Here is a 20,638-nt window from a genome sequence, read left to right on the forward strand (position 1 = left end):
ACAAGCCGGTCGAGTTACCTGCCAACCCTACGTCTGGTGTTTTATGTGTGTTGCAGAGAAATTGAGAGATTGGGAGTTTGTAACAAAAATCTACAAAATTGTATGAATGTTTCTTGTGATATCTGGACGGTGTGTTTTAAAATGTTGAGGAAAAGAATCAAAGACAGTGAAAAGTTATTTAACAACTGGCGACCACCCGCGACTTCGTCCGCATGGACTTTAGGTTGTTGTCCCGTTTTCACAACATTTATTCACAGCGTTATAATTTATAATGTGATGTAGCCTATATTTGAACTTACTGGTTCGAACTGAAAAAATCGTGCCTGAGATTAAGGTGCTCTAACAAACGAAGTTTTCTGCTTTATATAATTAGTATAGATGTTATGAATGATCTCAGGGAACTATAAAGAATTAAAACAAAATATTGTTGGTATTCTAAATTACGTAAGACTTTGAAAATTCCTTGACTTTCATTTCTCGTAATTCGGAATCTCGATTTCATTTAATGTCTGAAAACTAAACAAGTTATGGAAGTTTGATCAAAATCCCAGTTTGTTATTAATTGTCGCGACATATTCGTATGTGTACGTTACGTCAGAGTTTGTAACTGATATTAGTAACAAAAAGACGAGTATACACTAACTTGGCATGGTTTATTTATTAATAAACATTTATTTGTTTTACATCTTTCTTAATTTTCTGCTCGTACTGCCTCAATTTTCACGTAGTTGGTCAAAATTGTTAAAGCCGCAAATAAGTCGTTGGTGTCTCAGCAGTTCGACACTTTTGATAAGCCACGACTGATGTTATGATAATCTGCTTTTACTGTATCTGTTTAAAACAAATGCTTAGTACTTTTTATTTTATAGTGTTAAAAGTAAATCGTTTATAATCCTGATTGCAGTTGTTACTTATATCGTGGAGTAATCTCTCTAGAAATTTAAGTGAAAAAGCTTGCACGTAACGTTTTTACATTGAACATGCAATTCTTTTAAACGTTAAAATTATTATAATAAGGTTCTATATAAGTAAGGTTCTTACGCTAATGTAAACACAGCTTTACACTATCACAACCGCCACATGTTTTTGACACATGACATTTCTAATTAAATAGAATTACTTAACTATCTTTGGTTTAATTAATATCCAACAAAGTAAGGAATACATCAAACCAAGTTATATCTGACCCGACATTTTCAAGTTTCGTTTACATGGTCCCATTAATCAGGTTTTAAAGCCATACTTTATTACCTCGGGGGTAGTTAACAAACGGTTCGTGTTTCTCAACAAAGACAGACAATGGGTGGATGGGAAGCGCTTACGGTGGTTTAACGTTCCGTTAAGAGTCGAGTTATCTCTACTTATCCCAGTTTTGTTTAAACATTGTTATTTTATACTTTTAATTGATCCGGTAACAAGTTTCATTCAATGCGACCCTCATCAGGGGATTGCTTTGTGGATTAATGGGAATTTTTAATCTCGGAATGTTATGATTGAAAAAGTTCTTTTTGCTGTCGTTATTTTTTTTTGACCGATTTCCTAGGACCGCTGCGGTGAACTTTGTTTTTAACTTTATTGCGAGGCTTCTTGTTTATTAACTTTTGAAATGAGTATGAATAGGTCGTTGGGGTCAGTACTCGAAGCGATTAACGTGTTCGTAGATAATTAATATTAACTTCGATCCTTGCGATAGGAACGATTAATCATCATTAATAGTCCATCAGAGTTCGGTGACAAATAATTGACTGAGATTTTTAAAATAATTACTTTAATAGCTGTCAATTTAAACCGCGTTTTGGATCGATCTGTTATTGTACACATTCAAACATTCTTAACGTAATATATTTGAAAGAAAAAACTGTTACACCACCAGCTTTCATCCACATCAATCCAGCGAAGACACAGAGTTAAATTCTCTTTCAAAATATTAGTATGCGTGGCCTAACAAATCAATTCCTCACGTCATTGACCGTATTTCTTACACACGATAAAAATCTCGCTTGACTTCCATATCGTTTGTGGAACACAGGATAAGTCTATTATTGGAAACCAAGCCACGTGTATTTGAAACTGTATTAATAAAGTCGGGTATCAATTTATCAATATTAACTTTGTATGTTACGATCAAAGCTTCCTGTGGTACGCATAAAGTTACATTTAAGTGATTCTAAGTATATCCTTTGTATATAGAAGTCAGCACCGTTTCACCGCTACTATGAATGTATTGTTATAATTAGTTGATGTTACCAATTTCAACCAGACTCCAACCAAAATTGAAGTTCACATTTTACCCGTACCCAATTATATTATTCCTGTGTAGTTTTATTTTGTGGTCTTTGTCTAACCCTATGAGAAAAGGGCGCGATTTTATGAATGTATTTTTATTGTAACTATTTTCTTTTGTATTTGGTAAACAAACTAGTAAGAACAGTTCAAGTTGTCCATAAGCTAGAACGTTCTTGGTTGAGAAATTATTTCAAAGCATGTAGATCCTTCAGTTCAAACGTTAAACCGGCCACCAATCACGATACATCGTATTGAGCACGTTTTAATTTGCTCAGCCTCACTTGTCACCTCCCAGTACGCCATGAATATCCGACCCGTTGATAGAGTAGGCATCGAATTACTACAAACCGTTTGACATTTGCACGTCCAATGTTCATACCCAAATAGTTCAAGTGATTACATCATGACATGATTGCAACTTATCTCCAGTTACCTTTATATACATGCATTACTTATTTAAATGTTTGGTGGTAGTGTCAGAACACTAAAAGTACAAAATTTCTCAAATTTATTTTAACTTCAAACACCTTGAAATTACATGCCTTTCATTGAAATTACTTTCTGATGTGTCTCTCTTTAATGGATTATTTTAGTCTAAATCAATCAAATTTTGTTTAACTAACCTTTTAAACATATAGATAATATATTATCATTATAGTATGTATAGCACAGTCGTAAGTTACTTGTAGTCTAAGATCCGACCGCGTGATTTATACGTTCACATGTTTGATTGATGAAATATAATTTTTATCGATATTTATAACTAAACCAATGCAGATCCGCAAAGGTGGCCATCCAAATTTGGCCGCAATTAATTTTAATTAAAATGTAATTAATTATTTATTGTTGAACAATTACGTTCACTTGTTATTGTTAAAAAATATATTTCATTAGAAAGAAATATACCTGAGATACCGAGAAAGGTCAAGGTGCCATCCCTCACTTGGCCGCAACCTAATGTCAGACAGGTGTAAACAGGTATAATTTCGTTAAATATATACGTTCATAATGTATTATCATGTTATACATACCAAATTGAAGATTAATTCTTTCCCTACATGATGAGATATAGGTGCCTATGCAAAAATGCCCGCAAATAGTGACTGCCAACGATTAAAGATAAATAAAAGCGAGAGAAACTTAAGATAAACACCGCATGTCGAATAAAGATAGAGCATGCCAGCTGCTTGTCGTTTTCATGCTACTGCGCATGCGTCCATAGATAAGACTAAATACCGTACTGAATATTGCAATCACGTGTTTTTGACAGTCTTATGCGCCACGTTGTGTTTTTTCAAGTCCAAAATTATAAAACTTTGTTAATATTAATATTGATATATTTCATTCTTAACGTTATTAAAACGTAAGAATAAAATGAAGAAGTGTTTTTTGTTGTGTTACGAAAAGACTACAAAACTGAACTTCGACAAATTCTTGTACGACACTACTCTACTCCGACAAAATGGCACTCCGATGCGTTTTAATTTAGACAATACTAGAGTTCGATATACCTAGTCTCAGACACCGTTAGAGCATGTGATAATTATTTCTAATACACACATAACTTCGAAAAGTCATTGGTGTGTTACCTCGGATTCGAACCTTCGTCAACTTATATACCACACGGCTATCACTGCTCAAAAATAATATGCTGTAAAAATAGTTCATTAAAATACATTTTTTTTAAATCGAATCTCGGTATCTCAGGTATATTTCTTTCTAATGAAATATATTTTTTAACAATAACAAGTGAACGTAATTGTTCAACAATAAATAATTAATTATGTGGTGCCACTAATTAGTCTCAATTTAAAAATTTTGTGATTGTAGTCCTTAATATTTTGTAAAAATCGTTCAAAAGGCGAATGATTGCACTCTTGATACCAATAAAAATAGAAGCTACATTCTTGGTTCTACAAAAATAACTATTTCAGTATTCTCAAGGGCCTCATTTAGTTCATCTGAATATCGACCTTAAACTTAATACCGCTATTAAGAAAACGATCACGCACTAAGAAATATGTACTACCTACTTTTAATCTCTAAGGTTAGTACTTTACGCGATTGGTAAAAATAGTGTGTAACTCATTAGTATTCTGCTACCATAGTATTAGGTCTAATAGCTTCAATGTGCCGCGATAGACGTACTACGGACGGTGTTCTGAATTTCTATTGCGTAGTATTGTGGTAAATCTAGGAAAGGCTCAATAAAATCCACCTCAATTTGAGGTATTAATCCGAGATTTACTTCGCGCTTTATGCGTACATTGAGGGAATAAGTTATTCTAGTTGTTTGCAATGTATGGGTAAAACAATATATCATTTTGCTGGATATAAACTTATACTAGTATTATATATAGCTTAGTAAGTGAATTATAGATGTCTCATATTCTTTCGTTAAATAAGGTATTTTACAATAACACCGGATATTGTTTTTTACACTGTGCATTATATCTAACGCCCTACGAATATAAATATAATACGAATAAGTATGTTAAGAACCTATTAGACAAATGGTTATAAAATTACAAGACAGATTACAACATATAAACGACAAAAAACAAAAATGTCAGGAAACATAAATAAGATCTAATAAAATTTTGTCTAACATATTGAATCCTGTACACACTAAAGCTTTCTATTTGACCAAAATTATTACCTGAATATCTAAATCCGTATAACAGACAGTATATGCTCGTACTCAAGCCTAATCTGATCTAAGCTTAGCCATTGTTCAGCGTGTAGGCGCCGAAATAGTTCAATCGTTAGAATCCGACCGTAAGCCACAGATACCCTAATGCGGTTGAACTCAGTGAGTCGATCATTTAAGTATGTTGACCTGTGTTCGCTCTGAAACATTACTTAAATAGTTTTGTTAGATCATAGTACAGAGGTACAAACATACCTCTTTGATCTCTGTCTACCCCTGTGGGAAAAGGGGTGATTTTATAGATGCATGTATAGAAGTGATGTGTATGCACATATGTACAGGAATACATTATATGTATATTATATCACTTGTTAAACCTGAAGGTGTAGGCATGTATTACATGAGACTAACATTGTTAATGGCAAAACGTGGGTGTTTTTCATACACCTCCGATGAAAAACACCTACGTTTCGTCATTAAAAATTTTAGTCTCATGTAATAGGCGTAAGTCTATTGCCATTTCTCGCTCACGTTACAAGACTCCGGGCTACTGTTGAGAGATATTCTAATATAAATTACGTTTCTGGAAGTAATCGCATAAAATAAGTACTAACACAATGATACTTTCATTATTGGATTAGGAACGAATATGAAGTAGGTAGATCAATTTATTAATTACTATTATACTTTCTTCTTAAGTGAGATTATTGTTACTACCTGTGAATGGGATATTAGCATAATCAATGAAAATTCATTTTATCGTAGTTTTCTTAAAGTTTAGTCGCTATTTTCAACACTGACAGAGATAGAATAGCAAGCCTGCTTTACATATAGGGCCACAATTTCGTCCCATCTTTCATTAATTTCTTGTACGATAAACTCACATCTAGCACGATTCTCTACAATCAGTAGTACTGAGTATCGAGAGTTTGACATTTAAAGTGTACTGCAAAAATAGTTCTTACGGCAGCCGCTAGAGCCGCTGAGCAGATTATGATACGTAATTTTTTTAGTACAATTTGTTTCTATATGTACCTGATTGTCGACGATCGATAGTGATAGAGAATCGTCTCTGGTTCCATTGTATTTGTTGTGCTACTCAATCTTCGGTTTCCTGCGAAAACATTCGTGACAGAAAGTTCCTATACCTAATACGTCTTCCAAGTCTTGCATCTCAAGAGGACAACCATTCACTTTGTTGCATTAAATGTGTCCAATAGCTCAGACAAACAAAACCCATATCGAACTTTAGATACAGACGCGTCGAAGCCACAGTATGTACTAGTGTAATAAAAGATCTATGTACGTACAATCGTACATACATAATACCACGCCTGCCATACTTGAAGGTGTAGGCAGAAGAGTATTAACTACACCCGTGTCTCGCCTTAAAATGTTAATCCTATGTAATAGGGGGCAATCCTGTTGCTATATACCGGGCACGTTACCAAACTCCGGAGTACTATTCCGAATAATCTAATTAAAATTAGAAAAAACCAATAACACTTCGTCTGATACGTAAACATGTCTATATATCAATTCGCAACATATCAGTATAATGATTGCCCGTATTTTTTATTTCATTTATTTTCCATAAAATATACGTAATACTTAATACATAAATGTCTAATGGTCTCCAAATACGCTTTTCTTTATCAAAAATCAACGCTAACTACTTTTTACTCTTCATGTATCTATACCTTTTAAAATATGTATCATGCAAGCATAGTAAACATTTTGTACAATTTGAAAAGCGACGGAACTTTTCCCAGTTCATCCCAAAGTTACCGGGAAGAGATCGCGCTAAGCGATAAGCTTGCTCTTTGTGCTCATGTATGCAACAATTTCTATACGGTGCTTTATAAAATGGTACGCAAATAAGGTTCTATTTATACATTCTAAGCTCCACACCTGTTTTACAAAGTGTAATGTTGGGTATGTTTTATGTTTTAGATGATATACCTATATATTTTATGCATGGATTAATTCTATTTTAGATGAATTCAAGTGATGAGAGTGTTTTGATGATCAATAAAAGATTTGGCTCAAAGCCAAATCTTTTATTGATATATAATAATTAAAAGAAAACCACAATTTTTGAGAGTATCTCAAGAATCTTAAGTTGACTTTACATTATGAGTAAAACACTTCACAATCGTTAAGTTAGTTATTAATTTTGTTTATAATCATAGTTTATAGAAAAAATATGTATTAGTCATTCTTAAGCAGTGAGAATAAGAAGCTATTATTGCAATTTTTTCAAATATATATTTATCGACTGCAATATCACAATTTGTTTTTGATCGCTTATTTATAACGATCAATCATATTTTACTTGTAGTCTTCGCATCTTAAAAGAATAATCATCTCTGTCTTATTATCACTACTCACTAATCAAACGTAAGATAATGTCATATATCAGTAATAATATGATATTATTTCATCAATAAGATATCTCAAGAGGCTTTTGTGCCTACTTGTAAAGGTTCAATTGGGTTCAAGAGAGGCTCTATCGAATATATTCAACATTCTATAAAGAAATCTAATACTTACTCATTTCAGCGTAAAACGGTGTCTATAATTTTTGAAATTTTCTGAAGTGTACAATAATTTGTAATAGGATTCATGTGATGGATGTTAGTATAATGTTTAATATTCTGCACTGTTGAATAAATAAGTTCTTATCTAGATTTAGAAACACTCCACTACTTATTCTTTGCATATACCAAATTTCAGTGCAATAAATCCGTTTGTTTTTACGTGGCAGCGTAACATACAGACGGAGGACAGACAGAAAGACAGACAGAAAAGAAAATTATAAATTGCAGATTCGGTATCAGTATCCGTTACTAAACATCCCCCATTGGTTTTTTTTTAAATATATTCAATGTACAGAATTGACCTCTCTACAGAATATAAGTATAGATGAGGCAGATTTTTGCCCAGCAGTGGGACAATCAACCAGGCTAAAGAAATAAAAAAAAACCCAAGAACCGTCAAGAAATATAGCAGTACTTTTTCAGTACGGAAAAACCTAAGTAGACTACATACTAAAACCTATGTTTTTATCTGAAAAATTCGATGTTAGTTCGTAAAAGTGGACTCTGACCGTAATCCTGACTGACAAACTCTAAGATGAAACACGTGCCTAGCCTTCTGGGAATGTATTGAGTTGACAAAATAATACAAAGTAAGTTCCTATGATAGGTACAATATGATGTAAGTAATAGTATAACGAAGAGGTACTTACATAGGATTTGTTTTTATTTTGTTCTAGAACGGTTTTGATGGTATACATACAATAGTCGGTAATTAATGTAGATATAGCGACCACGGAGAAAAAAAAGGAATAAAATAAATCTTTAGCTTTCAAAATGGTGGTACATAAAAGAATTGAAAGGTCTCATAATGCCTGAATAGTAGTAGAATTAGGACTCTTCTGGTTTTAATGAATCGGGATGTCTAAACTTCCAAATTAAAGGTAAAGAAGACCTTATCCAAGATAGTTTATTAAAACGCCTACAACTGACCATTGTAATTATGCATAGGTCAAGTAAAAAGCAAGGGTGGATCAACAAAAGATGATCTTAAAGAATAGATTTTTTTCTGAATGGACTATATTGTAAAATATTATCTGAAAACGATCCAGATCTCAACAAGAACCACAACAAAGCACTCTTTCACGTGAAACACCCACTGCAATCTTCGTTATACTTTATAAAAGGTCCACCTGTCGTCCCTTGTGTTTCAATTACTGGAAATATGAGCCTGCATTCGATGTGGGAGTAATGACACCTCTATCGTATCGTGACGGTACAAAAGACGTGTGAAGTGTACACTCAGACGTCCTTTGATAGCGCCCCGTTGACCCACGCCGCCCGTATAAAATCTTTGTCGTGCACACTGCATCTTGAAATATCAGATTCCATTATACGCGGAAGGACGAGGTAACGTAACGTTTTGTATGAAAGGAATGCCGACTATACGGGTGATACGGAGATTGGATTTATATGTTCGATATTTTTTCCTTTTCTTCCCAGCTTACGCTCTTAAATCCTGGCAGGTATTGTTAAAGTGCGATTTGAAAGAAGAACATTTTTGCAAAGAAATGACAGCCATTTATTTTTCTTTTACGATTTTAAATTAACATTTATTATTCGACTTTTAAACTCGCGTGGGTACACCAATCTTCTAAAACAAACAACGAAAATGTTTTCATAAAGAATGCCATCAAAAATTCAATATTCAATCTGCATAAAATAAACACGAGAAAGACAAAAAATCGTGCAAGATTGTGTAGTTTTTGCCACATATGTTAGTATCAAGTGGAAAGCGAAAATCTCTTTCCATTTGCAGGTCACGATGTGTTCGTTTGTACAAACTACGAATGCTAATGTGGTTTCTATCGAGCCTTATTTTCATAATAAACCAGCGCCGCATGTAGATATTATTGCTCGGGATTATCCTCGTCGCAGAAAATATCTTGGAAATATTAATGAGGGTTAGACATGAGAAGTAATAAGTGGAATTAGAGATGATATGGATCTTGGAGCAGCTGTTGGAAGACGTTAATTAAGACGTAGTAGTTTTAATCGTATGATAAAAATGATAATATCCATTAAACAAGGATAAGTCCGGTGTCCAGGGCCGTTGTAATTCGATTAAAATGTCGTCGGTAAACCCTGAAGTATTAAAGGTTAAAATATTAACGTGATCGGGGCTGAACGTGGGCGGTAATATTGTAATATGTATGCAAGTCACACGCTTACAACATTAATCCTTTTACGTATAGGTAAAAATGTTCTTGAGGAATTTTACTCCATTCAAGTCCCAGTACTTTACTTTCTCGATCCTTGTCTCTTGATTTGGAATCTTGATTTGCAATTGTGTTTTAAATAAAGTTAGTTATTATAGAGTTCACTACTTCATTTAAATTTAACAAAATTTGTAATGTACAACATTTTCGCTAAGTAGTTTCAATCGATAATTTATTTGCAATTATTTCGAAAAGCTTTCGATGCAATACATCAACCAATTTTACCAACCAATTATTCAGAAACCATCATAACTAATATTTCAAAAGACATTTCCTACAAATTAACATGAGCCAATTAAGTTCCAGGTATGTTAGTTAGTAGAAATTTGTATTTTGATAATATTATGACAACAGAATAATTATCATAGTTTGGTTCAATGCGTCTCAATTTTGTGATAGTAGAGTAATTCTAGGAACTTGAGTTGAGTGTTCTGAGCCATCACCAATGTATACAAATATATATGTACATTGTACATCCAACTAATATTATACATGCGAAAGTTTGTGAGATTTTATGTATGTATGGATGTTTGTTACTCTTTCACGCAAATACTACTGAAGCGATTACGATGAAATTTGGTATTTAGGTAGCCGAAGACCCAGAATTACACATAGGTTACTTTTTATCCCGGAGTTCCCGAAGGATCGGAATTTACACGGGAAGGATTTCCAGGACGAAGTCGCGGGCGGCCTCTAGTACATATATATATATTCAAAAGCACAAAACCGTGGTATTCTAAGAAGCGCGCATCACACATTCAGTAATTTACGACACTTTACACAAAAGCAATTTGATATACAACTTCATTAGTTTACACAAACTTGTGGTATGTTTACATTTTGATTTGAATAACGAAGTTAAAGGAGTTACTATATGGATAGCAATCAATATACATATATTTTTAATTATATCAATATTTGATTTCGTGAAATTTGTTTGTAAGTAGTTTGAGTAAATCTAGATATTTGTGTTTTATGTATTTTACGATAGAAGGTTGAATTGTGGTTAGCAACGGAAAGTTACAGTGTTACACTAAAGCTGCGTTTTCATTATGCGTATTCGTTAGTTGTTATTATTTTTGAATTAATCAGCTATATGAAGGTACATTTTAGCCACTGTACCTTGATACCGTGTTAAAAGTTTTATAAAATTCAAATTGAAAAAAAAAACTAATCATTTACATATTTATGTGAACGAGGCGTATGTTTTTAGAGGGGTAGGCAGAGACCAAAGAACGTCACTTGGTACAATCCTAAATAAAAAAGTGCCGTAGCAGCCGAATCGATATTGTGACCAGAGAATACAAAACCTTAAAATTAGCTTTTAAAATACAAAAGAAAGTAAAAGAAAAGCTGTACAATGAAAGTTAGTCTACATGTACATCGTTATGCAAGTATTCGTACGAGCAAGTTAACCGAGCAAACTTTGTTCCTTCCCAGTTGTAAAACCTTCGGTAGCCTTCGGTAACCCGGCGATTACGCTGCGCGGTGAGCGTGCATTTCCCTAACACGCAACTGTTTTGTAGTTTCAGATAGTATAGTTTGGGAGCACTGATTTAAATCGACGAATAGAGATTATGCGTTTGAAGGTAAATGGACGTTCGGTATAAATAAAACTTGTGAAAAACGATGGTGAAAGCGTTTCTATGAGGTTTTAGGCGATTCCTTACTACTATCGGCAATCGAAAAAATTGTATGGAAATCAGATCAGCGCCTTTAGCGGGCGCCGTAAGAACTAATTTTGCAAAGTCATTTTAAATGTCAAATTAACTATATATGTATGTACGATAGGTAGGTATCATATATATGATAATTTATAATGTGTTACAATTTAATGATTAATAAAAGTGGGAATAAAATTGTGTGATTGAAAGTTAATTAAAGTTTCAATTTCGAAAGAATCAAAGTGCTTTTATATACGTTTTTTTTGTGTTACTACTCATTAGTAATTGCCTTTTGATAACGCTTTACCAAAAGAGATTGCTTAGCCTTTGTGAAATACCCCAAGCAAAATTTAACAAAATATAATAATCAAGTATTAATAATAACAAGATACTGAACGAAACTGTTAAAAAAAGATAAAGACAAAAATAGAAAATGAAAATAATAAGCAAAGCCAAACATAATGTTCATTTGCGAAATACGTTGTTGAAAATAAAGTCAATATGTAGGGAGAAATAAGGAAAACTAAAAACAGCAATGGCGGACTGAAAACACAGGAACATTTCCCTTCCTAGAGAATGAAATTACAAAATATTATATCAGGGCAAACGCAAATAACGTTGCGATAATACAAGCATGTTTTAAAATGTTAATGCATCGTTTTAAAAAGTAAAAATAAAGTCTTCATATCGCAAGTGGAAAATATGGTAGAAACACTGATTATTATGTTTCATATTTATAGTCGAGTATAATAAAAAGCAAACTTAACAACAAACAAACGTTATTATAATAATTATATGTACTTATCGGAAAACGAAGAAAAATATAATATGCATTTGATACCACGATATCTATACGCCGGAGTCTGACGTCATTATGTTATTAACTATTGTACTATAGCGTTTACTGCATTTAATTCTAGAGAGTTAAGAAGTACAAATGTTGTTCCTTAGGAATATGCTAGAAGCTCTAAAGCACATTCTTGTTAGCTAGGTACTTCATTGCCAAACTAATATGATTTATTGAAAGTGGTAAGCAATTGCGTTAATCAAAATGGAAATCATATACGTAAAGGTCGAAACTCTTTTTCTTTCAAATCTCTTGTGTTGCGGGGACTTTGACAAACATACAAACACAACAACGTACAACCAGAACAATTGTCCCGTGTGGGAATCGAACGCGACGCAAATGGTAGTGGCGTAGCGACCACATTAACCATTGCGCCACGGAGACCGTCTAGTGTAGAGTTAATCGCGAGAAAGAATGTTGACAAAAGATAGACCATTATAATCTATGCGAGATCATTATTGATTTACAAAATATACGTGTTTTATTACCAAAAATGGTTCTCAAAAGGATGAAACAAAACCTATTGAAATAGGTATTGATTGTAATCCATCACGCCAATCCTTACTAGGTACCCAAGTTTTGTGAATATTAGCACACAGTGACCTTTAGAAAATTTCCATTCCCAAAGAAAAAAATGATAATGTCTATTTTATTGGTCGTATTTTTTGTTATAAATGTTATTCGTTTTCTATACACGTGTAATTTGTTTGATTTCAGTTATAAAGTGGTACACTTTTGTACGGTTCCGAGAATATCCATTTGTGGGTGAAATGTAACCTAGATATTTTTTCAGTCTAGACTGTATGTCGTAGGTAGTATTTATATTCAATTATACTGCAGGATATTACTTGTATGTTATTATTCATTCCCGCTATTGTCCACTAAGGCTTCCCACTATTTCTTAGAATATAACAGTAACAGTCGCCTTTTCTGCGGTAAACATATTTTGATGAAAGTTTTTTTCCATCTTGTAGGTTTCATCAAGAGTTTAATTTTCATCTTTAAAAGATCGAAAACAGTCGCACTGTGTTTTATCTGTTTCTCTCATACCGTATTATACAGTTTTAAGACTGATTGATAGTGATACAAACTTAGATATCTAATAGTACCGATTTATAGTCTTATAATATTAATATCTAGAAGACAGTTACACAAATACTTTATATACATCGAATTAGGTAGGTACTCTAAACAAATAATCGGTCCATTAGACGCCTTAATTGCAAAAACTGCTGCTATAATTAATTGAATGTGTGTGTCGTGTCATCAAGCACTCAGCAGCTTCTTCATCTATGAAAGTTTAAACATTAGTACATGATACAGCGTGTTCCGCATTTCAAACGTAATTGCTTCATGGTTTGGTAATGGCATTACGTTTAATGTGTCTGGGAACTGTCGAGAACTACATATTCTCATTACCTAAATATCTTCGCAGGCTCTAAGTAATACCCACTTTGAATTAATTAGTTATGCCTATCAATAAAGCTTTGTGTACCGAAGTTGGGGTTTGAATTGGGGTTGAAATTATGGTTGTTATTTCAACGGCGGCGGCGGTGGACTTAGAGTGAAGATGTTTTGGTTGAGACCTAGGAGTAATGTACGTGTGATTCTATTGTCATGATTTATTCATTAGTATCTGAATTAATCTCAGATTTCAAATGTAAAATCCACACTAGTTGAAACTATTTGTTAATTCAATATAACAGTACAGGTAATTATTTATTTTTTAGGGTCTATTTCAAAACAAAAAGAACAAGCAGATGAATACATTTAAGACCAACAACAGATTAGTAAATTAAGCTAGCTGATATGTATCATGCAAAGTTGGCTATGAACAGTCTTATACGTTTGAAACCATAAAGTTAGTTAACTATATCGACTAAAAGTAACTAAATCTTGCCCTTTAATTTCACGTAGCTAGAAAACGTAAACGTATAAAGTTGATTTCTTACAATTAAGTCTACAAACTACTACCTCGAGACCTCAAGGCTCGTTAAAGGCAACTAAATGATACTGAATACCACATCCAAATTTTGATGTCGTTTAATTAATCTTTCGATTTGTGGTAAAGATGCCCCTGGATAGTTGAGGGTTATAGCAAATTCTTGAGGATCGAAATTCCGATTTTAGAACCCCAATTTGTTGGGCAAAGGCAACATTTGGTTATAATAAACAGTGTTGACATTTTGCTACGGGTAACTAGATAATTCAATATCATATCTATACTAATATTATAAAGCTGAAGAGTTTGTTTGTTTGAACGCGCTAATCTCAGAAATTACTGGTCCGATTTAAAAAAATCGTTCAGTGTCAGATAGCCTATTTATCGAGGAAGGTTATAGGCTATAAATCATCAGAGCAGAGTACCAGTAAAAAATGTTACAAAAACGGGGAAAATTTTGACGCATTCTCTCTTATGTGGCGCAAGCGAAGTTGCGCGGGACAGCTAGTCATTCATATTTGAGGTCTTCATTCAATGATTAGGATAAATTTGGGTATGATTGAGTGGGAATTTAGTATTTTGAGTGATGTGTGTATTGTGTATGCAATAATAATATTTTAAAAAATATGTGTACCCAAATGTTTTAGCCTGAACTTTTGCGACGTGTATATGCTGAAATAGCCAGTAAAATATTGAATAAAATGGAATGCCCGATGCAAAAATGCAGCAAAAATTATTATTGAAAAAATATACCTGTAGACGACAACAGCGTTCCAATAACATTTTAATTTGATCGAAAAGAGACATAAACGGGAGTCGCGTTTTTATATTTTTTACTGTTCACCGTGCTGCTGCTTATTTACGACGCGAGCGTCAGATTTTAAATTATCATCGATAAAATATACAAAGATTTCATCGTTAGTTGAACGCCGTCCGTTGACGTCGATGCTCCTAATTGAAATGTCAAAATATTTCCTTTCGTAAAATGTATTTTGCACTTTTTCTGACTATTATGATGTTTTATGATGGAGTTGTGAGATAATGTATGACAGGAGACTTTCTATAAAGGATATTACTCTTTCTCACTTTTGCTTTTTATTGTAAGCACACCTGAACTGTGAGTCATTTCATATTTTAAGACCAACTGAAGCATCGTTTTACTAGATTCACATGTTTCGGTAGCAGAAGTACAAAATACAGGTTTTCACTTGATCAAATAAGTAAAGTTCCAATTCCAATTACTTTTCCAATCATTTGAGAGGTGAACAGCATCAGCTGGCTTCATTACATCTAGTTTTTTCAATGTATCTTTGAGGTACCTGCAGCCAACATCTCAATTAAGCGTTTAATTAATTTTCTGTAAAATCATTTCGAGTCTTGTGATTAATTTCGCTGACAATACGTTTGTAATTTTGCTGATTCAAGCTTTTAATAAGAAAGGTCCGCGATGACAGAAATAACCTTGGAATATTATTTTATAATGAGAATAAGAATCTATTTTCGTACAATCTGATCGCATAGTTTGAAATAAATTAATCCTTTTGAAACGTTTTTACTATTACAGTAAAAAGAATGAAAAGATGTCTGACATCTCTGTTTTCTATAAGAAAATTACATTTTAGAGTTTTTAAAAGTTCGTTAAATGACTGGCAGAATAAAATTATAAAATGCTCTCTTTAAACAAATTTAAAATTTATTTAATGCTTTTTCATAATTGAAAATCTGTTGGTTTGTAAAATAAGAATGGCTTCATTTTAAAATATTATGTCGTTATTCAGACGGACAATTTCATGAGAAATTTTAACAATGAAGCTTAATGTATGGTACATTATTTTTAATGACACTTTTTGTCAACCACTGAAAATATACCCTGAAAACTTTTGACGTCGACGTCACAAACATATTATGTATACTTTTTGAATTAAGAGCTAGTGGAAGCCGTTAAGACAACGCTTTTATTCATATACGTACCCAATGAGCAATTGGGTAACCAAATATTTATTATTTAATTAGTTATTATTTTAGTTTTCTCACATAAGAAGTTGTTTGTCACGTTTTGTCATCATATTTTGCAGCGGCTTAAACCTGCTTGTTCGTGTATTAAATATACTCTAATAATGTTGGTATATTCTAGCTTACTCATTATAATCATGGCGAGTGTTCACTGTCTCGTTAGCAGCGTAATGTAATATCATCTTATACACCTTTGTGATTATATTACCATTAGGGAATTCGTCTTCGTTAATTATTTCCCTTGCTGTTATGTTACAAGATTGACGCAATATATATTTATTGAGGAAATTCTTCGTATTTTATTTAATTGCTACCTTTAGGATATGGTTTTATTGTATTGTTAACAGACAAGAGATTTACTTCTACTATCACCTACCGGCAACCGGCTAGCTATCGACAAATTGTATATGAAAATCTGATATGAGCCTACAGATTTTATTGCAGCAGCATATTTTAAATGTCAAATACTCGATAAAATTGGCTTTAGAGAATGCACTACAGTCTGTAGTCTACAGATGTACCTAGCTGTGGATTTTGTATCTATCTATACTGTTTCCTACGGTTCAGATTCTAAATAATTTTACAAAGAATCACTTTATGCTAAAATTGTGTGTGTATCAGCAACATTTGGTATTTGTAAAACATTTTCACTATTTACATGAAAAAGTTTCAATTTCATTTTCAGTTCAAGTCGTGTATATTTATTATCATTGTTATTATTCTTTTGATTTACTCTTTTTACTCTACATTAACTAACGAGCCACGCAAAGGGTCGTTTCACTATTCAACTGAGTAACATATTAATTTTATTTTCCTTTCACTCTCCACGGAAACAGAAAAACTATTCTCATTTCACCCCAGAGCAAAAAATAAAACTAAAGCTGAGCTTAGAATTGAAACCGAGATAAGTGGCAGAAAAACATGTGGCTAAAACAAAAGAAATGTGAGTTTACACTCGTAATTCTGTATCGCAACACTGCGAATAGCAAAAAGAGATTAAAAGGTTTACTGCAAAGGGAAAAACTAAATAAGGCTGCGTTTATTTGTGTTCATAATTAAAATATTTTTTTGCTTGTCGAGACATGAAATTGAATGTTTTGTAACAACCTTTTGTAGGCTTTGCTGGTATTGGAAATGGGAACCCTAAATTATTTTTCTCAAGAGGAAACGTAACGTAGATGTTTGTATATCTTGCAAAAAGGGGTATACTTTTAGATCAACTATGTAGACGATTGTTTGCTGTTTCTAAGTAACCAAGAACTATCTGATCCTGCGAATATATACGTGCAATTTTGTAGCAAGACTTATCGCAATAAATCTTTAGGTGAACTGTCATAACTATTGACTTTAATCATCTCACTAATTGTTCTTATTATGTAAATAAGTTATAGAGAATAGCTTAGCTTTCCATAGCATTCAGATACTAATCAATCCACAAATGAATCGATTATTCAAACTTAGCCAAAACAACGAAAACGTTGATATATTATTTAGTCCGCGGGTCAATTATGGCAGACAAATTGGGGTTTAATAGCTTAACCATTAAATCCTTTCCCAAATTCGTCAATCGTCCGTATCGATCAAAATGTTCATGAATATTTGAACGGGAGAATGTCTATTGTCATAGTGACTGTCTATAGTGACGTATACTTTCACATGTTAGTTTGTTATCTTTATATATATAATTCTTCTGTAAGTGTGTATGTCACTGAACTTCTCTTAAACGACTGGACCGATTCTGATGATTTTTTTTTTGTGTGTTCAAGGGGATCTGAGAATGGTTTACATTCACAATTTTGTCCGCTGGACAATGTTTTGTTAATTAATATTTACAAATTAAAGACGTGTAGACAGGACAACGTCTGTCAGGTCCGCTAGTTATTGAATAAAATTTGCGTTGATTGTACGAAGGGATCATTCACCCTTGTTAGAATATCATAATTGTATTTTGTTTCAGAAACGTTGTTATTTTTTATGTCTCTGTGCTTTTTATGTACTTTTTAATAGAGTTGACTGCGCTTCCAGGAAAAATAGAAAATACGGTTAGGTTATTCTTAATTTATTCATAGCTTCTAGTGTTTCTCTCAACAATAAAAAAATACCAGGAAAATTGGTCATATTTTAACGTGTTTATAAGGTTTTTTTTTCGCTTTTTTGGACTTAACAAAGCTTGCATATCATTAACTGACTAGAAATTACATATGAACATATATATTTCTAAATATTTCAGTTTGTTTATTCCTTAACCGAGACTTAGCATGCATGTAGGATTACTAAACTAGGTTAGGAGTAAGCCGTAAAGGGTTAAGTAAAGCTTTTCAACTTAAAACTCTTCTTTGTAAATTTTCTATTTCTCCTTGGGGAAATTTGTTCTAAGTCTGTACTGGCTTAAGTGAAATACGGTTATGGAAATGTTATGATAAGGGTACACGTGTTTTGGTGGAGTCAATGGTTATGGCTATTGGCTATTATGGTGCTCATAAAAGTCTAGTAGTTTTTACATTTTTTAGTATGGAAAACATGTTCGATAAAGTTGGGCTGTTGTGTTCTGTGGCTTTCTGATGGTGGTGTAATGCTTTGAATTTTTTATTGTTTGTTGACATTTTTAGATTTTTACTTTAAAAAACATAATTACATTCAACGGCTCGGTGGTATAGCGGTCACGGTGGTTGCCACGCCACTAACCGTGCGTCGAGTGGTCGTGGGTTGGATTCCACACGTAACCAATAATTGTGCGATCCACAAATACAAGTTTTGGGTCTGGTTGTACTTTGTGTCCGTTGTTTTTATGTTTGTAAAAGACCCCGCGACCCAATATCGACTTTTATAATGATTTTTAGATCTTTTGCTATATGTATAATATGAACTCTTACTCTTTAAATATCATTATGTTTGTAATGTCCTAATGAAACAAATATGAAATGAAAATTGGAATATTTTTTTGATAATTATAGAAACTATCTTGAATAGCAAATTGCAGCGATTTTCGAAAATCTTATTCATTTATTTGTGAACGTCTAGCACAAAACTTATGCGACTTATTTTCGCCTAATCTGATTGTGGTCTCGTAAGAGCTTGTTTTTGTTCAAAAATATAAATTACAAGTGGATAATGCCTTTGTTTTACTACTAGAACAATAACTGAAAATCAGGGTTTTGTTTGCGTTTATAATGGAGGGACTAACAATTTTAGTTGTAATCTTCTTGCGATCAAAATAATAATAATGTTTTGTGTATCTACTTTGATTGTTTAGTGATGAATTTAGGCTTAAATTTAAATTTAGGTTTTAAGTAAGTTTTTTAGGTAATTGAAATAAAAATAAAGTAGAAGATCGTTTCTACCAACAGAATGTTACACTGTATTAAACTTTTAATTTCTTTAACTTCAACATAAGAAAAAAAATCGTCAATTGTTCTTTCTGAAAATATATTTATTGTTAAGAATTTAGACTTTTTAAAGAATAACGTTATAATTTATCATATTTGAGATAAACTTAATATACGAATTGGAACGTCTAAAATAGTTAAGAACTACGATCACAATCTAACAATATTTTTTCTTCCACAGGTGGCTGCACAACACTGGGAAGCGGAACTACATTGAAAATAATAATTTTATTAGCATACCTTCTTCCAAACATTATAAGATAATTCCTTGTTTATTCATTAGTTAGTAACAATTTATAATCGCCTATGTTCCAACGAACGAATAGAAAGACATCCTGTTTCTATGACTGAAAAAATCTTCATTATATTTTCACTGTTGATACCTTGTAGTTGTGCCAAGCCGAATTTATGTATTTCATTAAATGGAATACACGAAATAATGATTCTAATTTACTTATTTTCCCAGTAATTAGTTAAATGCTTTCATATACTCAAACTAGCTATTACAAAACTGAGTAATTTCTGTTTCAAATAATATTAATTCTTCATAGTTTGCTTTATATTCCTTTACTATTTAAAATGTTATATGGACCTGGCACGAACATTTGTGTATATACTTAGGTATGTATATATGTAAATATGCGCTCAAATAATATGAATAAAGTATGGCAATTGTGTTAAATATTTTAATAATATGTTGTTTTGTAATCAACAAGTCGTTCTGAGTAAAATTCAGTACACCCTACATAATTATAACCCACTTAAGAACCTTTTTGAAATAATAAAAGCTCGCAAAATCGCTTTCACTGTAATTTGGGACCGGCGACTAAATTGATGTGCGCAACAATGAAAAAAGTAAGAGACAAAAAAGGATTATTATACAGACTGCGCTGGCTGTTAATGAAGACATTTTGCGATGCCATAAAAAGTAAAGTGAAAGAATAAAATTTTGACAGCCTGTCAAAATTGTTGGAAATTTGTTGAAGGCGTTCGAAATTCGAGTATTAAGATGAGTTATTATTAGTCTTTGTACA

At 32.5% G+C, this 20,638-nt stretch overlaps 1 protein-coding gene across 1 annotated transcript in view; it reads left to right on the forward strand.

Annotated features, from left to right (window-relative positions):
- The window catches only part of LOC142975777 (junctional adhesion molecule 2A-like), a 140,903-nt gene extending 120,606 nt beyond the window's left edge, over window positions 1–20,297 (forward strand). Inside the window, exon 7 of the mRNA XM_076118845.1 lies at window positions 19,786–20,297. Within this exon, the coding sequence (XP_075974960.1) occupies window positions 19,786–19,868 (83 nt within the window). The 3' untranslated portion in view covers window positions 19,869–20,297. The remainder of the gene's footprint in view (window positions 1–19,785) is intronic.
- The last annotated feature ends 341 nt before the right edge of the window (window positions 20,298–20,638 follow it).

The sequence above is a fragment of the Anticarsia gemmatalis genome, chromosome 9, assembly GCF_050436995.1.
Source record: "Anticarsia gemmatalis isolate Benzon Research Colony breed Stoneville strain chromosome 9, ilAntGemm2 primary, whole genome shotgun sequence".
NCBI lineage: Eukaryota > Metazoa > Arthropoda > Insecta > Lepidoptera > Erebidae > Anticarsia > Anticarsia gemmatalis.